Genomic DNA, 27,123 nt, shown 5'->3' on the forward strand with positions numbered 1-27,123 from the left:
CAGCTACTAACCTGTTATTATTCCTCTCAGCTACTAACCTGTTATTACCTCTCAGCTACTAACCTGTTATTACCTCCTCTCAGCTACTAACCTGTTATTATTCCTCTCAGCTACTAACCTGTTATTATTCCTCTCTCAGCTACAAACCTGTTATTATTCCTCTCAGCTACTAACCTGTTATTATTCCTCTCTCAGCTATGAACCTGTTATTATTCCTCTCAGCTACTAACCTGTTATTATTCCTCTCTCAGCTACTAACCTGTTATTATTCCTCTCTCAGCTACTAACCTGTTATTATTCCTCTCTCAGCTACTAACCTGTCATTACTCTTCTCTCAGCTACTAACCTGTCATTACTCCTCTCAGCTACTAACCTGTTATTATTCCTCTCTCAGCTACTAACCTGTTATTATTCCTCTCTCAGCTACTAACCTGTTATTATTCCTCTCAGCTACTAACCTGTTATTATTCCTCTCTCAGCTACTAACCTGTTATTATTATTCCTATTATTCCTCTCAGCTACTAACCTGTTATTATTCTCTCAGCTACTAACCTGCTACTAACCTGTTATTATTCCTCTCTCAGCTACTAACCTGTTATTATTCCTCTCAGCTACTAACCTGTTATTATTCCTCTCTCAGCTACTAACCTGTTATTATTCTCTCTCAGCTACTAACCTGTTATTATTCTCTCAGCTACTAACCTGTTATTATTCCTCTCTCAGCTACTAACCTGTTATTATTATTCCTCTCTCAGCTACTAACCTCTCAGCTACTAACCTGTTATTATTCCTCTCTCAGCTACTAACCTGTTATTATTCCTCTCAGCTACTAAGTTATTATTCCTCTCAGCTACTAACCTGTTATTATTCCTCTCAGCTACTAACCTGTTATTATTCCTCTCAGCTACTAACCTGTTATTATTCCTCTCTCAGCTACTAACCTGTTATTATTCCTCTCAGCTATGAACCTGTCATTATTCCTCTCAGCTACTAACCTGTTATTATTCCTCTCTCAGCTACTAACCTGTTATTATTCCTCTCAGCTACTAACCTGTTATTCCTCTCAGCTACTAACCTGTTATTATTCCTCTCAGCTACTAACCTGTTATTATTCCTCTCTCAGCTACAAACCTGTTATTATTCCTCTCAGCTACTAACCTGTTATTATTCCTCTCTCAGCTATGAACCTGTTATTATTCCTCTCAGCTACTAACCTGTTATTATTCCTCTCTCAGCTACTAACCTGTTATTATTCCTCTCTCAGCTACTAACCTGTTATTATTCCTCTCTCAGCTACTAACCTGTTATTATTCCTCTCTCAGCTACTAACCTGTTATTATTCCTCTCAGCTACTAACCTGTTATTATTCCTCTCTCAGCTACAAACCTGTTATTATTCCTCTCAGCTACTAACCTGTTATTATTCCTCTCAGCTACTAACCTGTTATTATTCCTCTCTCAGCTACTAACCTGTTATTATTCTTCTCTCAGCTACTAACCTGTTATTATTCCTCTCAGCTACTAACCTGTTATTATTCCTCTCTCAGCTACGAACCTGTTATTATTCCTCTCAGCTACTAACCTGTTATTATTCCTCTCTCAGCTACTAACCTGTTATTATTCCTCTCTCAGCTACTAACCTGTTATTATTCCTCTCTCAGCTACTAACCTGTTATTATTCCTCTCTCAGCTACTAACCTGTTATTATTCCTCTCTCAGCTACTAACCTGTCATTACTCCTCTCAGCTACTAACCTGTTATTATTCCTCTCTCAGCTACTAACCTGTTATTATTCCTCTCTCAGCTACTAACCTGTTATTATTCCTCTCTCAGCTACTAACCTGTTATTACTCCTCTCAGCTACTAACCTGTTATTATTCCTCACTCAGCTACTAACCTGTTATTATTCCTCTCTCAGCTACTAACCTGTTATTATTCCTCTCTCAGCTACTAACCTGTTATTATTCCTCTCTCAGCTACTAACCTGTTATTATTCCTCTCTCAGCTACTAACCTGTTATTATTCCTCTCTCAGCTACTAACCTGTTATTATTTCTCTCTCAGCTACTAACCTGTTATTATTCCTCTCTCAGCTACTAACCTGTTATTATTCCTCTCTCAGCTACTAACCTGTTATTATTCCTCTCTCAGCTACTAACCTGTTATTATTCCTCACTCAGCTACTAACCTGTTATTATTCCTCTCTCAGCTACTAACCTGTTATTATTCCTCTCTCAGCTACTAACCTGTGTACTCTTCTCTCAGCTACTAACCTTATTATTCTCTCTCTCAGCTACTAACCTGTTATTACTCCTCTCTCAGCTACTAACCTGTTATTATTCCTCTCTCAGCTACTAACCTGTTATTATTCCTCTCTCAGCTACTAACCTGTTATTATTCCTCTCTCAGCTACTAACCTGTTATTATTCCTCTCTCAGCTACTAACCTGTTATTATTCCTCTCTCAGCTACTAACCTGTTATTATTCCTCTCTCAGCTACTAACCTGTTATTATTCCTCTCTCAGCTACTAACCTGTTATTATTCTCTCTCAGCTACTAACCTGTTATTATTCCTCTCTCAGCTACTAACCTGTTATTCCTCTCTCAGCTACTAACCTGTTATTATTCCTCTCTCAGCTACTAACCTGTTATTATTCCTCTCAGCTACTAACCTGTTATTCTCCTCTCAGCTACTAACCTGTTATTACTCCTCTCAGCTACTAACCTGTTATTATTCCTCTCTCAGCTACTAACCTGTTATTATTCCTCTCTCAGCTACTAACCTGTTATTATTCCTCTCTCAGCTACTAACCTGTTATTATTCCTCTCTCAGCTACTAACCTGTTATTATTCCTCTCAGCTACTAACCTGTTATTATTCCTCTCTCAGCTACTAACCTGTTATTATTCCTCTCTCAGCTACTAACCTGTTATTATTCCTCTCTCAGCTACTAACCTGTTATTATTCTCTCAGCTACTAACCTGTTATTATTCCTCTCTCAGCTACTAACCTGTTATTATTCTCTCTCAGCTACTAACCTGTTATTATTCCTCTCTCAGCTACTAACCTGTTATTATTCCTCTCTCAGCTACTAACCTGTTATTATTCCTCTCTCAGCTACTAACCTGTTATTATTCCTCTCTCAGCTACTAACCTGTTATTACTCTCTCTCAGCTACTAACCTGTTATTATTCCTCTCAGCTACTAACCTGTTATTATTCCTCTCAGCTACTAACCTGTTATTATTCCTCTCTCAGCTACTAACCTGTTATTATTCCTCTCAGCTACTAACCTGTTATTATTCCTCTCTCAGCTACTAACCTGTTATTATTCCTCTTACTTCCTCTCTCAGCTACTAACCTGTTATTATTCCTCCTCTCAGCTACTAACCTGTTATTATTCCTCTCTCAGCTACTAACCTGTTATTATTCCTCTCTCAGCTACTAACCTGTTATTATTCCTCTCTCAGCTACTAACCTGTTATTATTCCTCTCTCAGCTACTAACCTGTTATTATTCCTCTCTCAGCTACTAACCTGTTATTATTCCTCTCTCAGCTACTAACCTGTTATTATTCCTCTCAGCTACTAACCTGTCATTACTCCTCTCAGCTACTAACCTGTTATTATTCCTCTCTCAGCTACTAACCTGTTATTATTCCTCTCTCAGCTACTAACCTGTTATTATTCCTCTCTCAGCTACTAACCTGTTATTATTAGCTTAACCTGTTATTATTCTCTCAGCTACTAACCTGTTATTATTCCTCTCAGCTACTAACCTGTTATTATTCCTCTCTCAGCTACTAACCTGTCATTATTATTCTGTTATTCTCTCAGCTACTAACCTGTTATTATTCCTCTCTCAGCTACTAACCTGTTATTATTCCTCTCTCAGCTACTAACCTGTTATTATTCCTCACTCAGCTACTAACCTGTTATTATTCCTCTCTCAGCTACTAACCTGTTATTATTCCTCTCTCAGCTACTAACCTGTTATTATTCCTCTCTCAGCTACTAACCTGTTATTATTCCTCTCTCAGCTACTAACCTGTTATTATTCCTCTCTCAGCTACTAACCTGTCATTACTCTTCTCTCAGCTACTAACCTGTCATTACTCCTCTCAGCTACTAACCTGTTATTATTCCTCTCTCAGCTACTAACCTGTTATTATTCCTCTCAGCTACTAATCTGTTATTATTCCTCTCTCAGCTACTAACCTGTCATTACTCCTCTCAGCTACTAATCTGTTATTATTCCTCTCTCAGCTACTAACCTGTTATTATTCTCTCTCAGCTACTAACCTGTTATTACTCTCTCAGCTACTCCTCTCTCAGCTACTAACCTGTTATTATTCCTCTCTCAGCTACTAACCTGTTATTATTCTCTCTCAGCTACTAACCTGTTATTATTCTCTCTCAGCTACTAACCTGTTATTATTCCTCTCTCAGCTACTAACCTGTTATTATTCCTCTCTCAGCTACTAACCTGTCATTATTCTCTCAGCTACTAACCTGTTATTACTCTCTCAGCTACTAACCTGTTATTATTCCTTCTCTCAGCTACTAACCTGTTATTATTCCTCTCTCAGCTACTAACCTGTTATTATTCCTCTCTCAGCTACTAACCTGTTATTATTCCTCTCAGCTACTAACCTGTTATTATTCCTCTCTCAGCTACAAACCTGTTATTATTCTCTCTCAGCTACTAACCTGTTATTATTTCTCTCAGCTACTAACCTGTTATTACTCTCTCTCAGCTACTAACCTGTTATTATTCCTCTCAGCTACTAACCTGTTATTATTCCTCTCTCAGCTACTAACCTGTTATTATTCCTCTCAGCTACTAACCTGTTATTATTCCTCTCTCAGCTATGAACCTGTTATTATTCCTCTCAGCTACTAACCTGTTATTATTCCTCTCTCAGCTACTAACCTGTTATTATTCCTCTCTCAGCTACTAACCTGTTATTATTCCTCTCAGCTACTAACCTGTTATTATTCCTCTCTCAGCTACAAACCTGTTATTATTCCTCTCAGCTACTAACCTGTTATTATTCCTCTCTCAGCTATGAACCTGTTATTATTCCTCTCAGCTACTAACCTGTTATTATTCCTCTCTCAGCTACTAACCTGTTATTATTCCTCTCTCAGCTACAAACCTGTTATTATTCCTCTCAGCTACTAACCTGTTATTATTCCTCTCTCAGCTATGAACCTGTTATTATTCCTCTCAGCTACTAACCTGTTATTATTCCTCTCTCAGCTACTAACCTGTTATTATTCCTCTCAGCTACTAACCTGTTATTATTCTCTCTCAGCTACTAACCTTTTATTATTCCTCTCTCAGCTACTAACCTGTTATTATTCCTCTCTCAGCTACTAACCTGTTATTATTCCTCTCTCAGCTACTAACCTGTTATTATTACTCTCTCAGCTACTAACCTGTTATTATTCTCTCTCAGCTACTAACCTGTTATTATTCCTCTCTCAGCTACTAACCTGTTATTATTCCTCTCTCAGCTACTAACCTGTTATTATTCCTCTCTCAGCTACTAACCTGTTATTATTCTCTCTCAGCTACTAACCTGTTATTATTCCTCTCTCAGCTACTAACCTGTTATTATTCCTCTCTCAGCTACTAACCTGTTATTATTCCTCTCAGCTACTAACCTGTTATTATTCCTCTCTCAGCTACTAACCTGTTATTATTCCTCTCTCAGCTACTAACCTGTTATTATTCCTCTCAGCTACTAACCTGTTATTATTCCTCTCTCAGCTACTAACCTGTTATTATTCCTCTCTCAGCTACTAACCTGTTATTATTCTCTCTCAGCTACTAACCTGTCATTACTCTTCTCTCAGCTACTAACCTGTCATTACTCCTCTCAGCTACTAACCTGTTATTATTCCTCTCTCAGCTACTAACCTGTTATTATTCCTCTCTCAGCTACTAACCTGTTATTATTCCTCTCTCAGCTACTAACCTGTTATTATTCTCTCAGCTACTAACCTGTTATTATTCCTCTCTCAGCTACTAACCTGTTATTATTCCTCTCTCAGCTACTAACCTGTTATTACTCCTCTCTCAGCTATGAACCTGTTATTATTCCTCTCAGCTACTAACCTGTTATTATTCCTCTCGGCTACTAACCTGTTATTACTCCTCTCTCAGCTATGAACCTGTTATTATTCCTCTCAGCTACTAACCTGTTATTATTCCTCTCTCAGCTACTAACCTGTTATTATTCCTCTCTCAGCTACTAACCTGTTATTATTCCTCTCTCAGCTACTAACCTGTTATTATTCCTCTCTCAGCTACTAACCTGTTATTATTCCTCTCAGCTACTAACCTGTTATTATTCCTCTCAGCTACTAACCTGTTATTATTCTCTCTCAGCTACTAACCTGTTATTATTCCTCTCTCAGCTACTAACCTGTTATTATTCCTCTCTCAGCTACTAACCTGTTATTATTCCTCTCTCAGCTACTAACCTGTTATTATTCCTCTCTCAGCTACTAACCTGTTATTATTCCTCTCTCAGCTACTAACCTGTTATTATTCCTCTCTCAGCTACTAACCTGTTATTATTCCTCTCTCAGCTACTAACCTGTTATTATTCTCTCTCAGCTACTAACCTGTTATTATTCCTCTCTCAGCTACTAACCTGTTATTATTCTCTCTCAGCTACTAACCTGTTATTATTCCTCTCAGCTACTAACCTGTTATTATTCCTCTCAGCTACTAACCTGTTATTATTCCTCTCTAGCTACTAACCTGTTATTATTCCTCTCTCAGCTACTAACCTGTTATTATTCCTCTCTCAGCTACTAACCTGTTATTATTCCTCTCAGCTACTAACCTGTTATTATTCCTCTCTCAGCTACTAACCTGTTATTATTCCTCTCTCAGCTACTAACCTGTCATTATTGAACCTCCTCTCAGCTACTAACCTGTTATTATTCCTCTCTCAGCTACTAACCTGTTATTCCTCTCTCAGCTACTAACCTGTTATTATTCCTCTCTCAGCTACTAACCTGTTATTATTCCTCTCTCAGCTACTAACCTGTTATTATTCCTCTCTCAGCTACTAACCTGTTATTATTCCTCTCTCAGCTACTAACCTGTTATTATTCTTCTTAGCTTAACCTGTTATTATTCCTCTCTCAGCTACTAACCTGTTATTATTCCTCTCTCAGCTACTAACCTGTTATTAGCTACTAACCTGTTATTACTCTTCTCTCAGCTACTAACCTGTTATTATTCCTCTCTCAGCTACTAACCTGTTATTATTCCTCTCTCAGCTACTAACCTGTTATTCTCTCAGCTACTAACCTGTTATTACCTGTTATTATTCTCTCTCAGCTACTAACCTGTTATTATTCCTCTCTCAGCTACTAACCTGTTATTATTCTCTCTCAGCTACTAACCTGTTATTATATCTCAGCTACTAACCTGTTATTATTCCTCTCAGCTACTAACCTGTTATTATTCCTCTCTCAGCTACTAACCTGTTATTATTCCTCTCTCAGCTACTAACCTGTTATTATTCCTCTCTCAGCTACTAACCTGTTATTATTCCTCTCTCAGCAACTAACCTGTTATTATTCCTCTCTCAGCTACTAACCTGTTATTATTCAGCTAACCTCTCAGCTACTAACCTGTTATTATTCCTCTCTCAGCTACTAACCTGTTATTATTCCTCTCTCAGCTACTAACCTGTTATTATTCCTCTCTCAGCTACTAACCTGTTATTATTCCTCTCAGCTACTAACCTGTTATTATTCCTCTCTCTACTAACCTGTTATTATTCCTCTCTCAGCTACTAACCTGTTATTATTCTCTCTCAGCTACTAACCTGTTATTATTCCTCTCTCAGCTACTAACCTGTTATTATTCCTCTCAGCTACTAACCTGTTATTATTCCTCTCTCAGCTACTAACCTGTTATTATTCCTCTCTCAGCTACTAACCTGTTATTATTATTCTCTCAGCTACTAACCTGTTATTCAGCTACTAACCTCTCTCAGCTACTAACCTGTTATTATTCTCTCTCTCAGCTACTAACCTGTTATTATTCCTCTCAGCTACTAACCTGTTATTATTCCTCTCTCAGCTACTAACCTGTTATTATTCCTCTCTCAGCTACTAACCTGTTATTATTCCTCTCTCAGCTACTAACCTGTTATTATTCCTCTCTCTAAGCTACTAACCTGTTATTATTCCTCTCTCAGCTACTAACCTGTTATTATTCCTCTCTCAGCTACTAACCTGTTATTATTTCTCTCTCAGCTACTAACCTGTTATTAACTCAGCTACTAACCTGTTATTATTCCTCTCTCAGCTACTAACCTGTTATTATTCCTCTTAGCTACTAACCTGTTATTATTCCTCTCAGCTACTAACCTGTTATTATTCCTCTCTCAGCTACTAACCTGTTATTATTCCTCTCTCAGCTACTAACCTGTTATTATTCCTCTCTCAGCTACTAACCTGTTATTATTCCTCTCTAGCTACTAACCTCAGCTTAATTATTCCTCTCTCAGCTACTAACCTGTTATTATTCCTATCTCAGCTACTAACCTGTTATTATCCTCTCTCAGCTACTAACCTGTTATTATTCTCTCTCAGCTACTAACCTGTTATTATTCCTCTCTCAGCTACTAACCTGTTATTATTCCTCTCTCAGCTACTAACCTGTTATTAACCTGTTATTATTCCTCTCTCAGCTACTAACCTGTTATTATTCCTCTCTCAGCTACTAACCTGTTATTATTCCTCTCTCAGCTACTAACCTGTTATTCCTCTTAGCTACTAACCTGTTATTATTCCTCTCAGCTACTAACCTGTTATTATTCCTCTCTCAGCTACTAACCTGTTATTATTCTCTCTCAGCTACTAACCTGTTATTATTCCTCTCTCAGCTAACCTGTTATTACTCTCAGCTACTAACCTGTTATTATTCCTCTCTCAGCTACTAACCTGTTATTATTCCTCTCTCAGCTACTAACCTGTTATTATTCCTCTCTCAGCTACTAACCTGTTATTATTCCTCTCAGCTACTAACCTGTTATTATTCCTCTCTCAGCTATGAACCTGTTATTATTCCTCTCAGCTACTAACCTGTTATTATTCCTCTCTCAGCTACTAACCTGTTATTATTTCTCTCTCAGCTACTAACCTGTTATTATTCCTCTCTCAGCTACTAACCTGTTATTATTCCTCTCTCAGCTACTAACCTGTTATTATTCCTCTCTCAGCTACTAACCTGTTATTATTCCTCTACTCAGCTACTAACCTGTTATTATTCCTCTCTCAGCTACTAACCTGTTATTACTTCTCTCTCAGCTACTAACCTGTTATTATTCCTCTCTCAGCTACTAACCTGTTATTATTCCTCTCTCAGCTACTAACCTGTTATTATTCTTCTCTCAGCTACTAACCTGTTATTATTCTCTCTCTCAGCTACTAACCTGTTATTATTCCTCTCTCAGCTACTAACCTGTTATTATTCCTCTCTCAGCTACTAACCTGTTATTATTCCTCCTCTCAGCTACTAACCTGTTATTATTCCTCTCTCAGCTACTAACCTGTTATTATTCTCAGCTACTAACCTGTTATTATTCCTCTCTCAGCTACTAACCTGTTATTATTCCTCTCTCAGCTACTAACCTGTTATTATTCCCTCTCAGCTACTAACCTGTTATTATTCCTCTCTCAGCTACTAACCTGTTATTATTCCTCTCTCAGCTACTAACCTGTTATTATTCCTCTCAGCTACTAACCTGTTATTATTCCTCTCTCAGCTACTAACCTGTTATTATTCCTCTCTCAGCTACTAACCTGTTATTATTCCTCTCTCAGCTACTAACCTGTTATTATTCTCTCAGCTACTAACCTGTTATTATTCCTCTCAGCTACTAACCTGTTATTATTCCTCTCTCAGCTACTAACCTGTTATTATTCAGCTACTAACCTGTTATTATTCTCAGCTACTAACCTGTTATTATTCCTCTCTCAGCTACTAACCTGTATTATTCCTTCAGCTACTAACCTCTTCTCAGCTACTAACCTGTTATTATTCTACTCTCTCTCAGCTACTAACCTGTTATTATTTCTCTCTCAGCTACTAACCTGTTATTATTCCTCTCTCAGCTACTAACCTGTTATTATTCCTCTCTCAGCTACTAACCTGTTATTATTCCTCTCTCAGCTACTAACCTGTTATTATTCCTCTCTCAGCTACTAACCTGTTATTATTCCTCTCTCAGCTACTAACCTGTTATTATTCCTCTCTCAGCTACTAACCTGTTATTATTCCTCTCTCAGCTACTAACCTGTTATTATTCCTCTCTCAGCTAACTGTTAACTCTCTCAGCTACTAACCTGTTATTATTCCTCTCTCAGCTACTAACCTGTTATTATTCCTCTCTCAGCTACTAACCTGTTATTCCTCTTCAGCTACTAACCTGTTATTATTCTCTCAGCTACTAACCTGTTATTATTATACTAACCTGTTATTATTCCTCTCTCAGCTAACCTGTTATAACCTTATTCCTCTCAGCTACTAACCTGTTATTATTCCTCTCTCAGCTACTAACCTGTTATTATTCCTCTCTCAGCTACTAACCTGTTATTATTCCTCTCTCAGCTACTAACCTGTTATTATTCCTCTCAGCTACTAACCTGTTATTATTCCTCTCTCAGCTACTAACCTGTTATTATTCCTCTCTCAGCTACTAACCTGTTATTATTCCTCTCTCAGCTACTAACCTGTTATTATTCCTCTCTCAGCTACTAACCTCAGCTACTAATTATTCCTCTCTCAGCTACTAACCTGTTATTATTCTCTCTCAGCTACTAACCTGTTATTATTCCTCTCAGCTACTAACCTGTTATTATTCCTCTCTCAGCTACTAACCTGTTATTATTCCTCTCTCAGCTACTAACCTGTTATTATTCCTCTCTCAGCTACTAACCTGTTATTATTCTCTCTCAGCTACTAACCTGTTATTATTCCTCTCTCAGCTACTAACCTGTTATTATTCCTCTCTCAGCTACTAACCTGTTATTATTCCTCTCTCAGCTACTAACCTGTTATTTCTCTCTCAGCTACTAACCTGTTATTATTCCTCTCTCAGCTACTAACCTGTTATTATTCCTCTCTCAGCTACTAACCTGTTATTATTCCTCTCTCAGCTACTAACCTGTTATTATTCCTCTCTCAGCTACTAACCTGTTATTATTCCTCTCTCAGCTATGAACCTGTTATTATTCCTCCTCTCTCAGCTACTAACCTGTTATTATTCCTCTCTCAGCTACTAACCTGTTATTATTCCTCTCTCAGCTACTAACCTGTTATTATTCCTCTCTCAGCTACTAACCTGTTATTATTCCTCTCTCAGCTACTAACCTGTTATTATTAACCTGTTATTCTCTCAGCTACTAACCTGTTATTATTCCTCTCTCAGCTACTAACCTGTTATTATTCCTCTCTCAGCTACTAACCTGTTATTATTCCTCTCTCAGCTACTAACCTGTTATTATTCTCTCTCAGCTACTAACCTGTTATTATTCCTCTCTCAGCTACTAACCTGTTATTATTCCTCTCTCAGCTACTAACCTGTTATTATTCCTCTCTCAGCTACTAACCTGTTATTATTCCTCTCTCAGCTACTAACCTGTTATTATTCCTCTCTCAGCTACTAACCTGTTATTATTCCTCTCTCAGCTACTAACCTGTTATTATTCCTCTCTCAGCTACTAACCTGTTATTATTCTCTCAGCTACTAACCTGTTATTATTCCTCTCTCAGCTACTAACCTGTTATTATTCCTCTCTCAGCTACTAACCTGTTATTATTCCTCTCTCAGCTACTAACCTGTTATTATTCAGCTACTAACCTCTCAGCTACTAACCTGTTATTATTCCTCTCTCAGCTACTAACCTGTTATTATTAGCTACTAACCTGTTATTATTCCTCTCTCAGCTACTAACCTGTTATTATTCTCTCTCAGCTACTAACCTGTTATTATTCTCTCAGCTACTAACCTCAGCTACTAACCTGTTATTATTCTCTCTCAGCTACTAACCTGTTATTATTCCTCAGCTACTAACCAGCTACTAACCTGTTATTATTCCTCTCTCAGCTACTAACCTGTTATTATTCCTCTCTCAGCTACTAACCTGTTATTATTCCTCTCTCAGCTACTAACCTGTTATTATTCCTCTCTCAGCTACTAACCTGTTATTATTCCTCTCTCAGCTACTAACCTGTTATTATTCTCTCTCTCAGCTACTCAGCTACTAACCTGTTATTATTCTCTCTCAGCTACTAACCTGTTATTATTCCTCTCTCAGCTACTAACCTGTTATTATTCCTCTCTCAGCTACTAACCTGTTATTATTCCTCTCTCAGCTACTAACCTGTTATTATTCTCTCTCAGCTACTAACCTGTTATTATTCCTCTCTCAGCTACTAACCTGTTATTATTCCTCTCTCAGCTACTAACCTGTTATTATTCCTCTCAGCTACTAACCTGTTATTATTCTCTCTCAGCTACTAACCTGTTATTATTCCTCTCTCAGCTACTAACCTGTTATTATTCCTCTCTCAGCTACTAACCTGTTATTATTCCTCTCTCAGCTACTAACCTGTTATTATTCCTCTCTCAGCTACTAACCTGTTATTATTCCTCTCTCAGCTACTAACCTGTTATTATTCCTCTCTCAGCTACTAACCTGTTATTATTAACCTGTTATTATTCTCTCAGCTACTAACCTGTTATTATTCCTCTCTCAGCTACTAACCTGTTATTATTCCTCTCTCAGCTACTAACCTGTTATTATTCCTCTCTCAGCTACTAACCTGTTATTATTCCTCTCTCAGCTACTAACCTGTTATTAACCTGTTATTATTCCTCTCTCAGCTACTAACCTGTTATTATTCCTCTCTCAGCTACTAACCTGTTATTATTCCTCTCTCAGCTACTAACCTGTTATTATTCCTCTCTCAGCTACTAACCTGTTATTATTCCTCTCTCAGCTACTAACCTGTTATTATTCCTCTCTCAGCTACTAACCTGTTATTATTCCTCTCAGCTCAGCTACTAACCTGTTATTATTCCTCTCAGCTACTAACCTGTTATTATTCCTCTCTCAGCTACTAACCTGTTATTATTCCTCTCTCAGCTACTAACTAACCTGTTATTATTCCTCTCTCAGCTACTAACCTGTTATTATTCCTCTCTCAGCTACTAACCTGTTATTATTCCTCTCTCAGCTACTAACCTGTTATTATTCCTCTCTCAGCTACTAACCTGTTATTATTCCTCTCAGCTACTAACCTGTTATTATTCCTCTCAGCTACTAACCTGTTATTATTCCTCTCTCAGCTACTAACCTGTTATTATTCCTCTCTCAGCTACTAACCTGTTATTATTCCTCTCTCAGCTACTAACCTGTTATTATTCCTCTCTCAGCTACTAACCTGTTATTATTCCTCTCTCAGCTACTAACCTGTTATTATTCCTCTCTCAGCTACTAACCTGTTATTCTCTCTCAGCTACTAACCTGTTATTATTCCTCTCAGCTACTAACTGTTAACCTCAGCTTAATTATTATTCTCTCTCAGCTACTAACCTGTTATTATTCCTCTCTCAGCTACTAACCTGTTATTATTCCTCTCTCAGCTACTAACCTGTTATTATTCCTCTCTCAGCTACTAACCTGTTATTATTCCTCTCTCAGCTACTAACCTGTTATTATTCCTCTCTCAGCTACTAACCTGTTATTATTCTCTCTCAGCTACTAACCTGTTATTATTCCTCTCTCAGCTACTAACCTGTCAGCTTAACCTGTTATTATTCCTCTCTCAGCTACTAACCTGTTATTATTCCTCTCTCAGCTACTAACCTGTTATTATTCCTCTCTCAGCTTAACCTGTTATTATTCTCTCTCAGCTACTAACCTGTTATTATTCCTCTCTCAGCTACTAACCTGTTATTATTCCTCTCTCAGCTACTAACCTGTTATTATTCCTCTCTCAGCTACTAACCTGTTATTATTCTCTCTCAGCTTATTCTGTTATTATTCCTCTCTCAGCTACTAACCTGTTATTATTCCTCTCTCAGCTACTAACCTGTTATTATTCCTCTCTCAGCTACTAACCTGTTATTATTCCTCTCTCAGCTACTAACCTGTTATTATTCCTCTCTCAGCTACTAACCTGTTATTATTCCTCTCTCAGCTACTAACCTGTTATTATTCCTCTCTCAGCTACTAACCTGTTATTATTCCTCTCTCAGCTACTAACCTGTTATTATTCCTCTCTCAGCTACTAACCTGTTATTATTCCTCTCTCAGCTACTAACCTGTTATTATTCCTCTCTCAGCTACTAACCTGTTATTATTCCTCTCTCAGCTACTAACCTGTTATTATTCCTCTCTCAGCTACTAACCTGTTATTATTCCTCTCTCAGCTACTAACCTGTTATTATTCCTCTCTCAGCTACTAACCTGTTATTATTCCTCTCTCAGCTACTAACCTGTTATTATTCCTCTCTCAGCTACTAACCTGTTATTATCAGCTACTAACCTGTTATTATTCCTCTCTCAGCTACTAACCTGTTATTATTCCTCTCTCAGCTACTAACCTGTTATTATTCCTCTCTCAGCTACTAACCTGTTATTATTCCTCTCAGCTACTAACCTGTTATTATTCTCTCTCAGCTACTAACCTGTTATTATTACTAACCTGTTCTCTCAGCTACTAACCTGTTATTATTCTCTCTCAGCTACTAACCTGTTATTATTCCTCTCTCAGCTACTAACCTGTTATTATTCCTCTCAGCTACTAACCTGTTATTACTAACTAACCTGTTATTATTCCTCTCAGCTACTAACCTGTTATTATTCCTCTCTCAGCTACTAACCTGTTATTATTCCTCTCAGCTACTAACCTGTTATTATTCCTCTCTCAGCTATGAACCTGTTATTATTCCTCTCAGCTACTAACCTGTTATTATTCCTCTCTCAGCTACTAACCTGTTATTATTCCTCTCTCAGCTACTAACCTGTTATTATTCCTCTCTCAGCTACTAACCTGTTATTATTCCTCTCTCAGCTACTAACCTGTTATTATTCCTCTCTCAGCTACTAACCTGTTATTATTCCTCTCTCAGCTACTAACCTGTTATTTCTCTCTCAGCTACTAACCTGTTATTATTCCTCTCTCAGCTACTAACCTGTTATTATTCCTCTCTCAGCTACTAACCTGTTATTATTCCTCTCTCAGCTACTAACCTGTTATTATTCCTCTCTCAGCTACTAACCTGTTATTATTCCTCTCTCAGCTACTAACCTGTTATTATTCCTCTCTCAGCTATGAACCTGTTATTATTCCTCTCAGCTACTAACCTGTTATTATTCCTCTCTCAGCTACTAACCTGTTATTATTCCTCTCTCAGCTTAACCTGTTATTATTCTCTCTCAGCTACTAACCTGTTATTATTCCTCTCTCAGCTACTAACCTGTTATTATTCCTCTCTCAGCTACTAACCTGTTATTATTCCTCTCTCAGCTACTAACCTGTTATTATTCCTCTCAGCTCTAAGCTACTAACCTGTTATTATTCCTCTCTCAGCTACTAACCTGTTATTATTCCTCTCTCAGCTACTAACCTGTTATTATTCCTCTCTCAGCTACTAACCTGTTATTATTCCTCTCTCAGCTACTAACCTGTTATTATTCCTCTCTCAGCTACTAACCTGTTATTATTCCTCTCTCAGCTACTAACCTGTTATTATTCCTCTCTCAGCTACTAACCTGTTATTATTCCTCTCTCAGCTACTAACCTGTTATTATTCCTCTCTCAGCTACTAACCTGTTATTATTCCTCTCTCAGCTACTAACCTGTTATTATTACTAACCTCTCTCAGCTACTAACCTGTTATTATTCCTCTCTCAGCTACTAACCTGTTATTATTCTCTCTCAGCTACTAACCTGTTATTATTCCTCTCTCAGCTACTAACCTGTTATTATTCCTCTCTCAGCTACTAACCTGTTATTATTAACCTGTTATTATTCTCTCAGCTACTAACCTGTTATTATTCCTCTCTCAGCTACTAACCTGTTATTATTCCTCTCTCAGCTACTAACCTGTTATTATTCCTCTCTCAGCTACTAACCTGTTATTATTCCTCTCTCAGCTACTAACCTGTTATTATTCCTCTCTCAGCTACTAACCTGTTATTATTCCTCTCTCAGCTACTAACCTGTTATTATTACTAACCTGTTATTATTCTCTCAGCTACTAACCTGTTATTATTCCTCTCTCAGCTACTAACCTGTTATTATTCCTCTCTCAGCTACTAACCTGTTATTATTCCTCTCTCAGCTACTAACCTGTTATTATTCCTCTCTCAGCTACTAACCTGTTATTATTCCTCTCTCAGCTACTAACCTGTTATTATTCCTCTCTCAGCTATTAACCTGTTATTATTCCTCTTAGCTACTAACCTGTTATTATTCCTCTCTCAGCTACTAACCTGTTATTATTCCTCTCTCAGCTACTAACCTGTTATTATTCCTCTCTCAGCTACTAACCTGTTATTATTCCTCTCTCAGCTACTAACCTGTCTTTACTCTCGAGCTGTGCCTCTAGCAGGATCGTCTGTAGCTCCCCCTGCAGGGCCCAGGAGGCCATGTCCTGTTCTTGTCCTGTCAGACTCTCCCTGCTGATCACCGCTGATAGCAGCTCCTCCAGCTCCACCCATGAGTCTGTGTGTGTGTGTGTGTGTGTGTGTGTGTGTGTGTGTGTGTGTGTGTTTGTGTGTGTGAGAGAGAGAGAGAGAGAGAGAGAGAGGGAGAGAGAGTGTAAATGTAAGAGAGACAGAGACATGCACCCTGTCAGCAATGTTGCAAACTGAGAGCTGAGCTAATTTTGGAACATTCCATAGTTTACTTTTCAGTTAATCTTATTCAATCGTTTTTAATCTCCCGGAATAACTTTACTAAAGCCCCATTCTGGAAGACTGTAGGCTAAATCAGGAGGGTTTGGCAGACCACATATCAGCCAGCAGTCATGCAAGTGAGGGATACAGCATGAGCACATTAAAAATAGACAAATAAGTCTATTTGCCCTCCAGGACATTTACAGCACGCTATGTCACAGAATGGCCCAGAAGACCATGAAGGACCTCAGCCACCTGAGCCATGGCTTGTTCACCTCGCTACCATCTAGAAGGCAGAGACCGTACAGGTGCATCAACGCTGGGCCAAGAGACCTAAAAATGAGATGTCATCAGATTGTTAAATAGTCACCACTAGCCAGCCTGCTCCCAATACCCTGACCTGAACTTAGTCACTGTTACTAGCCGGCTACCATCCATGTCCTCTACCTTAGAGACTGCTGCCCTATATACAGTTGAAGTCAGAAGTTTACATACACTTTGGTTGGAGTCATTGTTTTTCAACACCTCCACAGATTTCTTGTTAACCAGCTATAGTTTTGGCAAGTCGGTTAGGACATTTACTTTGTGCATGACACAATTAATTTTTACAACAATTGTTTACATACACATTATTTCACTTATAATTCACTGTATAACAATTCCAGTGGGTCAGAAGTTTACATACACTAAACTGACTGTGCCTTTAAACAGCTTGAACAATTCCAGAAAATGATGTCATGGCTTTAGAAGCTTCTGATAGGCTAATTGACATAATTGGAGTCAATTGGAGGTATATCTGTGGATGTATTTCAAGGCCTACCTTCAAAGTCAGTGCCTCTTTGCTTGACATCATGGGAAAATCTAAAGAAATCAGCCAAGACCTCCAAAAAAGTATTGTAGACCTCCACAAAACAGGTTCATCATTGAGAGCAATTTCCAAATGCCTGAAGGTACCACATTCATCTGTACAAACAATAGTACGCAAGTATAAATACCATGGGACCATGCAGTTGTCATACCTCCCAGGAAGGAGACACGTTCTGTCTCCTAGAGATTAACGTACTTTGGTGCGAAAAGTGCAAATCAATCCCAGAACAACAGCAAGGGACCTTGTAAAGATGCAAAGATGGACTGTAAAGATGCTGGAGGAAACAGGTACAAAAATATCTATATCCACAGTAAAACAAGTCCTGTATCAACATAACCTGAAAGGCCACTCAGCAAGGATGAAGCCATTGCTCCAAAACCGCTATAAAAAAGCCAGACTACGGTTTACAACTGCACATGGAGACAAAGATTGTACTTTTTGGAGAAATGTCCTCTGGTCTGTGTACTACTCCCTTCACAGAACGGCGCGAGCTGGCTCTAGCCAGAATAGAAAGAGGAGTGGCAGGCCCCAGTGCACAACTGAGCAAGAGGACAAGTACATTAGAGTGTCTAGTTTGAGAAACAGACACCTCACCAGTCCTCAATTTGCAGCTTCATTAAATAGTACCTGCAAAGCACGTGTCTCAACGTCAAAAGTGAAGCGGCGACTCTGGGATGCTGGCCTTCTCGGCAGAGTTGCAATGTAAAATCCATATCTCAGACTGGCCAATAAAAATAAAAGATTAAGATGGGCAAAAGAACACAGACACTGGACAGAGGAACTCTGCCTAGAAGGCCAGTATCCCTAGAGTCACCTCTTCACTGTTTACGTTGAGACTGGTGTTTTAAGGGGACTATATATATTTTTTTTTATTTACATTTTTTGGATTTGCTTGTGTTGTTTTCTATTGTTAGGTATACTAACATAAGCATTTCGCTGTACCTGCGATAACAGCTGCAAAATATGTGTACTCGATCAATAACCTTTGATTTGATCTAAAGAGACTGTTTAATTGTCTGTTGTTGCTTTATCATTACAGTAGACGGCTGTCTTAAGGTTATGACACGTAATGCAGAGGGGTATATTACAAAGCAGGATCAATGAGTTAGCCAGCTAACATGCCTAAACATTCTAAATTTATTAGAATTAGAATATTCTGAATTTATTTTTGACAGATAAGCTTGGGCCTCCCAAATTGAGTAGCGTTCTAAGGCACTACATCGAAGAGCTGATCCCAGGCTGTGTTACAGCTGGCACCATAGGGAGGCGCACGAGTCAGAGGAGGGTTTGGCCGGGGGGCTGTCATTGACTCATCGTGCTCTAGAGACTCCTTGTGGCGGGCTCGGCACTTGCAAACTGAGTTCAGTCGTCAGTTGAACAGTGTTTCCTCTGACACATTGGTATGGCTGACTTCCGGGTTAAGTGGGCAGGGTGTTAAGAAGCAGTGTGTCGTAGCGGATCATGTTTCGGAGGACGCATTTCTTGACCTTCGCCTCTCCCGAGCCGGTTGGGTTGAAAAGTTTAAGCGTGTTATTGTCTAGTCAAATCAAAATGTATTATACACAGATTTGCTGATGTTATCACAGGTGCTGTGAAATGCTTGTATTTCTAGCTCCAGCAGTGCAGTAGTAATACCTAGAAAACAATATTAAACAATTCACACATAATAAATAGCTTTTCATGTACCTCTTTTTACAATCTTTGCCAGGTGGCATCCACCAGTATTGATTACTATGTATAGCTTTGTAAAACTATAAATGACCAACCACCCAGCTTTTGAGTAGAAGGTCTATTTCCCTGCTTTTGAGAGAAGCCAGCTAGTAGTTCCTGGAGACTTGCAGCAATTCAAATCAAATGTGCTTCCTAAAACAACAGGTGTAGACTAACAGTGAAATGCTTACTTACTTCCCAACAATACAGAGAGAGAAAGAGAAATACTAGAGAAATAGTATGTGACCAATCAAAAGAGGTGTTGCAAAAAGGGTCAATGCAGATATTCCAGGTCGCTATTGGTGAATGATTTAACTAACTATTTAGCAGTTTATGGCTTTGGGGTAGAAGCTGTTCTGGGTGCTGTTGGTTCTAGACTTGGTGCATAACCTAGATAAGGTTGGTATGTTTGAATTGGAGGGAGAACAGGGCTTATCATGTGTCTAGAAGGAGATTTCAGCTTGGAAAGTTAAATTTTTTCAGAGTCAGGTAATTGGTTATTGGAGGAGGATTGGAGGGAAAGAGAGAGGAGGTTGAAAATACAGAGGATGGGGTTCAAATCTATTGAAGCTTGCAATAACAAGGGAGAGGGTATGTTGAGGAAGATTTTTGTCAAGTTCAAACAGAGTGAGCCGGAAACCAGTTCGAGTTCTGGAGGTGAAATGGAAGGGTTAGAAGGTGTTGTGAGGAGCTCGGAGCCTGAGGCTGATAAAGACACGTTTGGTCCCGTGGGAATTAGACTTTTGAAGAGGGGGGAAACAGGCTGATTGGCTGATCCATGGGTGGTTTCAGGTTGGGTAGAAAAGATGGTGGGTGGTATTGAGTTGATGAAGGTAACTCAAAGTGGTCTTGTGATGTTAGTTTGGGTTTCTTCAGATCAGAGGGAGGAGGCACTCCATGCAACGCAACTTGGGTCAAGATCTGTTTTTTACTTTGCTCTTAGGAACACGGCACGATTGAAAGGAGTGATTTCTTGGGTAGCATTACGTGTGGAGGTGAAGCATTTGAAGTTGAAGATTCCTGGTGTTTGTGACGCCCACCGTTTGGTGTGACGCATACGCGGTGGTGAGCGTGGTGAAACAGAGGAGTCACTGTCAGTCCTTTTGAGTCTTTACCTGTCAAGGTCATGTTAGAATATATCAATTATCCTGTTAGAGTGTTTGTAGCAAATCCACTGCGCTGTTTCAGGTGCAGCGTTTATGGTCATGTCATAGCTGGTTGCAGGAGGGAGATTCCAAGATGTGGGAAGTGTGCAGGAAGGCATGGGATATAGGACTGTGTAGCTTTGGTGGATAAAGTTGTGTGTGTCAGCTCTAGGGGTGCACATGTTGCCTGGGATCGGAAGTGTCCAGTGCGAGAGAGGCATGTTGAGGTGGTTAGAGTCAGAGTAGTGCAGATGTTGTCATATGCTGAGGCAGTGAAAAAAGTAGAGGAGGATGGGTCAATAGTCAGGGATTCTGAGAGGATCCCTGTGAATAGTAGATCTGTGCCAGCACTTAGGGATAGACCAATGAGTGACATATGCTTCAGTAAGGTTGGCTTCTTAGCATTCATAGCAATGGTTATCAACTGTACCACAGAAATGGAATGTGAATCACAGAAAATAGATGTTGTGGTGCCAGCTGCAGAGAAGTACATGGGGGTACGATAACTTGACTTCAGAAAAGTTATAGAGTGTGCTGAGTGGTAGTGTCCCATCCTCTCAGGTCATTGGCCTGGGGTAGGAGCAGATAGGGTTAAAGTAGTGGAATTATTTACTATTTGGGGTTTTAGGCTAGGTTTCTGTACAACACTTTGTGACATCAGCTGATATAAGAAGAGCTTAATAAATACATTTGATTGATTGACTGGAAGAAGTTACAGGTTTTAATTAGTATAGGGTTAGTAGGTAGGGTAATACAATATATATATATATCACCTAGAATGCTTTTTCAACAGTCTTGAAGGAGTTCCCGCATATGCTGAGGACTTGTTGGCTGCTTTTTCTTCACTGCATTCCAACTCATCTCAAGCCATCTCAATTGGGTTGAGGTCAGGAGATTGTGGGGCCAGGTCAACTGATGCAGCACTCCATCACTCTCCTTTTAGGTCAAATAGCCTTTACACAGCCTGCAGATGTGTTGGGTCATTGTCCTGTTGAAAAACAAATGATAGTCCCACAAAGCGCAAACCGGATGGGATGGCGTATCGCTGCAGAATGCTATGGTAGCCATGCTGGTTACTTGTGCTTTGAATTCTAAATAATACAGACATTGTTACCAGAAAAGCACCACCGCGTCATCACACCTCGTCCTCCTTGCTTCACGGTGGGAACCACACATACGGAGATCATCCGTTCACCTCCTCTGCATCTCACAAAGACTTGGCGGTTGGAACCAAAATTCTCAAAATTGGACTCATTAGACCAAAGGACAGATTTCCACCTGTTTAATGTCCATTGCTAGTGTTTCTTGGCCCAAGCAAGTCTCTTTTTCTTATTAGTGTCCTTTAGTAGTGGTTTCTTCGCAGCAAATCAACCATGTTGAGATGTGTCTGTTACTTGAAATCGTTGAGCATTTATTTGGGCTGCAATCTGAGGTGCAGTTCACTCCAATGAACTTGTCTTCTGCAGCAGAGGTAACTCTGGGCCTTCCTTTCCTTTGGCAGTCCTCATGAGAGCCAGTTTCATCAAAGCGCTTGATGGTTTTTGTGACTGCACTTTAAGAAACTTTCAAAGTTTTTGAAATTTTCCGCATTAACTGACCTTCATGTCTTAAAGTAATGATGGACTGTCATTTCTCTATGCTTATTTGAGCTACTTTGAAGAATCTCAAATATAAAATATATTTTGATTTGTTAAAAAAATGTTGGGTTACTAAATGATTCCATATGTGTTATTTCATTGTTTTGATGTTTTCACTATTATTCTACAGTGTAGAAAATAGTAAAAAATAAAGAAAAACCCTGGAATGAGTAGGTGTGTCCAAACTTTTGACTGGTACTGTATATAGTACTATATATATTATTGTATATATTAAAATAAAACAATTCTGGTTCCCCTTTCCCATTTTTTATCACAAAGTGTAATGGATCTATACTACAGTTAATTTGTGGCTCGTCCTGAGACTGGTTGAATGAGTTTGTGGACCATTAACTTATTAAGTTAAGCTACTGTGTTTGCGTCGCGTTACTGGGCCAATACTAACTTCAAGACACTAGTGAGGACCTCAAGCCCGCAGATGAGCTTCCCTGAGACGATTTCTGACAGTTTGTGCAGAAATTCTTCAGTTGTAGAAACCCCACAGTTTCATCAGCTGTCCGGGTGGCTGGTCTCAGACGATCCCGCAGTTGAAGAAGCCAGATATGGAGGTCCTGAGCTGCCGTGGTTACACATGGTCTGCGGTTATGAAGCCCGTTGGACGTACTGCCAAATTCTCTAAAACAACTCTGGCAACAGCTGTGGTGGATATTCCTGCAGTCAGCATGCCAATTGCATGCTCCCTCATCTTGAGTCATCTGTGGCATTGTGTTGTGACAAAACTGCACATTTTAGAGTGCCATTTTATTGTCTTCAGCACAAGGTGCACCTGTGTAATGATCATCTTATTTAATCACCTTCTTGATATGCCACACCTGTCAGATGGATGGATTGTCTTGGCAAATAAGAAATGCTCACTCACAAGGATATAACCAATGTGTAAGTAGCATTTGAGAGAAATAAGCTTTTTGTGCACATGTAACATTTCTGAGATGTTTTATTTTAGCATGGGACCAACACTTTCTGTTTTTGTTCAGTACATTTAGGTAATCTGGTAGACGTCACTGGGCAGTTCGTGGCTGGATTTCCCTTTGTAATCTGTGATAGTTTGCAAGCCCTGCCACATCCGACAAGTGTCAGGGCCGGAGTAGTAGGATTCGTTATTAGTCCTGCATTGACGTTTGCAAGTTTGATGGCTCGTCGGAGGTCGTAGCGGGATTTGTTATAAGAGGCCGGATTAGCGGCAGCTCTAGCCTTTAGCTCAGTGTGGATGTTTCCTGTAATCCATGGCTTCTGGTTGGGATATGTATGTATGGTCACTGTGGGGTAGACTTTGTCGTAGCACTAATTGAAGAAGCCGGTGATGTGGTAAACTCCTCTATGTTATTAGATGAATCCCGGAGCATATTCCAGTCTGTGCTAGCGAAGTTCTATATTGATTTGATATTCAAGATATTGAAATACTAATAGACTATTTTCCCGAGATATGGAAATTTCACTAGGCCTATTGTGAACATTGTTTATTGTGTGAATCACGTTGTGAATTGTATATATTTTATTAAGATAACAACTACAACTATATTCCTTAAAATGCATTTACCACTTATCTTTAAACCTACTGGTCTCTGGTCTTTAACATGATCATCTCATCACTGCTCCCTCTGAAACTAATCCGTTGCATTGTTTGAGTGTTCCATGATAAGCACATGCAACACATGCACATGGACGAACACAAGACACACTAGGCAGAGTGCCTTGACAGAGTGCCTCCTGCTTACATAAGATCTTATTTCTGTATGAGATGACCCACCCTCTCCTCTCTCCTATCTCATTATCTCTCTCTCAGGAATGCATGTATGCAAACATCATCAACACTCATCCCCTCTGTTTTTCTCTTCCCCTGTTTTATTTTCTTTAAGGAAGTGAGAGACCATGTAAACAGCAACAGTGGAGATGGCATTATGAATAGAGGGGGGGGTGGAGAAGAGAGCACAGTGGGGAAACTGTGCTGTTGCCCTAGTTTTTCTCCCAGAGAGAGAGAGTTATGACATAATCACTGGCTGACAGCATGCTGTTTCTCTCTCTCTTTCTATCTCTGTGGCCTTGACCATGTTGCACTACAGCAATACCCAATGCCTGTCAATTGTCCAGTATCCATCCATAGAATTAGTGCCAATCAGGTTTAAGTAATGTCTGTTAATATAGGCCTAGTTCTTGAAAAACAAAGCACAAATGTGTTGCTGTGCTCGTTCCAAAGCTTTGCGTTAAAGTCCTAGATATTACGGCTTTATAAATCTGTTTACGGTTCAACCATGTCCAATGTACTATTCCCATCTGTGTATGAGTTGTGTATACATTGACAGCTGGACAACATCTCCCATGTACTGTAGAGGCTATAAGCAAACTGTACAGTGAGCTATAAGCCTCAGGGGAATCTCCCGGGTTTAATTGGCTTAGGGAGATAGAAAAAGGTGAGTCATGAAATCCGTTTACACAATGACATGTCCGTTGCAACAACTCCAAATGGGTGTGCTAACGTTTCTCCCCTAACCTGCCCTTTTAGTCCACGCTATCCATGCATTCTGTCATGGTTAATGAGTACATAAGTGTTGTGTGTGAATTAAGTCAAATGTAGCAAACAACCTTCTTCTAATGAAAGAGGTCAATGTTCATGCATCATTCATTGATTGTTACTAACAAATAAGTGTTACAGGCCTGAGGATGAACATAATAATTTATACATCAATAGTGTTCTTTTCCTGATGGACCCCTTTTGGAATAATTTATAAAGAATGTAACCTAGAAGAACACTTGGACATAGTTAATCCCTATTGTAAACACAGAGAAAGAGTCATCCTAGGGCAATAACAAGGCTTTTAGAAACATTTGATAGTAACACACAAATCAATCATCATTGACCCGACTTTGCATTGACCCAAAAACGAATAAATCATTTTTTATACATTGACACAAAGTAACCACCCCGGCCAGCTCAGTCCATCAAACCCTTACCGTACAAGCCGTCCTCTGGAGTCTGCGAACCTGACAGAGACATGGTTAGTGGCCGAAGGATGATTTAAATTCAGAGAGAGATTCTCACACTGACAAACACGAGCAATGAGGAGAAAACTGTATTCTAAACTGCCCTTCTTCATTCACTGTTGTTATGGTAGCACGTAGACTGTGATGATCAGAGCACGCTAATCCGCCAGCACTCCCTCCCTACTCACGTGCAGAGAAGATCGAGGTAAACAAAACAGACTTGACCCACTGGGCACACACTGGTTGAATCAACGTTGTTTCCACATAATTTCAAAGAACCAACGTGGAATAGATGTTGAAATGACGTCTGTGCCCAGTGGGGAAGCTCAACAGTAAAGAGCCATACAGCAATTTAAGTAGCTGACAACACTTGTACGGTGTATTAGATTAAGAGATAATTGATTTAATTCACTTCAACTCCATTCAGACAATGTGTATTGAAAGTTATTTAAATACACAATGTGTATTGAAATTAATGTAAATAATAGTTTTAAATGCACATCCAGGGAATGTTTAAAAAACAAACAAATTCACCCATATAATAATATGTGCAGTGTATCCTATATACACATACAGTGTTTATATAGTGAACAAAAATATAAACACATGTAAAATTGTTAAAATTGTTGCATTTATATTTCTGTTCAGTATACAATTCATGAGCTACCCCACATGAACAATTTTTCGTCTGAATCAAATAGAGGGCTTGTGAGTTGTCACAGCTTGTGGTGGTTGGTGGACAGTGACTGATCTATTTAATTCCTTTGAAAAGAAGCCCAGCAACTAGTGACATCAGCACTCCGCATGTAGACTCAGGCTCGTTCAGTGCCTGTGAAGTAAGTGCATGTTGTTGTGTCCATAGAGATACCATGGCGCATAAGGGCGGGCCGTCATGATGCACAGTAGCTCTTCTGATTCCATGTTTTTGCTTCCATGCTTCCTCTTTAAACACACACACACACGGCTCTAAATTAATATTGTTCATTGGTAGCACTGGTGCTCCTAATATAAAAAAGTTAGGAGCACAACATGAAATCTAGGAGAACCAGAATATTTTTTTATTGATCGATATATAGTATATTGGGCCTATATCTACTTTTGAAGCGCATGTTGTGCTCTAGAAACCAATATTTAACCCTGTAAAGATATTTGTTTATTATAAAAAGCTAAAATGTTGATACAAAAACCTGTAATTGAAATTAATTCAAAGTCGTTTGTAGAATAGTAGGTTTCTACATGGTGTAAAACTCTACCTATTGAGATGCATTGAATAGAAAATTCTACACGGTCTCTTTAAGAGCACAACGTTTTTGAGTGACGACATGCAAGAGATCAGTCATTTTTTAATTGCTATGATCATTGACCTTCTAAAGAAGCTAGTCATTTTCCTTTCTTTCTGTGCCCCCAAATGTTTAGATATACTGGTCATTGAACCAGGTTTTTAGCTAGCTAATGTGTTAACATGAAGGAACAAGGTGTAAACAAATGCCTGTGACTGGATTTGGAATGTCCTTCGACATGGTTTACGAACAGAGCCTGAAAATGACATTTTTGGCCCACCAGCAGCGATGGCAGCTAGATGAAAAAATATACCACATTCTTACCAGCCAATACATTTATTCACCATAATAACACGAAAAAAGAACGAAGACACAAGCGGGAGGCGACACCGCTACTCTAGCTAGCTAGGACAATGGTAGACACTGTGTGTGTGACACCAGTGGTGTAAAATACTTAAGTAAAAATACTTTAAAGTCCTACATAAGTTTATTTTTATTTTTTACTATTTATATTTTTGACAACTTAAAACTTTACTTCAC

General features: G+C 39.0%; 1 protein-coding gene across 2 annotated transcripts in view; it reads right to left on the bottom strand.

The window, feature by feature from the left end:
* The window catches only part of LOC135548207 (BCL2/adenovirus E1B 19 kDa protein-interacting protein 3-like), a 64,529-nt gene extending 39,062 nt beyond the window's left edge, over nucleotides 1–25,467 (bottom strand). Inside the window, exons 1-2 of one of the 2 annotated variants that reach the window (XM_064977560.1) lie at nucleotides 25,274–25,463; nucleotides 16,629–16,773 (exon numbers count right to left, since the gene is read on the bottom strand). In XM_064977560.1, coding sequence (XP_064833632.1) covers nucleotides 16,629–16,773; nucleotides 25,274–25,316 — 188 coding nt within the window. In that variant the 5' untranslated portion in view covers nucleotides 25,317–25,463. Of the gene's footprint in view, nucleotides 1–16,628; nucleotides 16,774–25,273 lie in introns of both variants that reach the window. The other variant, XM_064977561.1, reaches the window with a different exon arrangement.
* Between the last annotated feature and the right edge of the window lie 1,656 nt (nucleotides 25,468–27,123).

This window comes from Oncorhynchus masou, chromosome 11, assembly GCF_036934945.1.
Source record: "Oncorhynchus masou masou isolate Uvic2021 chromosome 11, UVic_Omas_1.1, whole genome shotgun sequence".
In the NCBI taxonomy this organism is placed as follows: domain Eukaryota; kingdom Metazoa; phylum Chordata; class Actinopteri; order Salmoniformes; family Salmonidae; genus Oncorhynchus; species Oncorhynchus masou.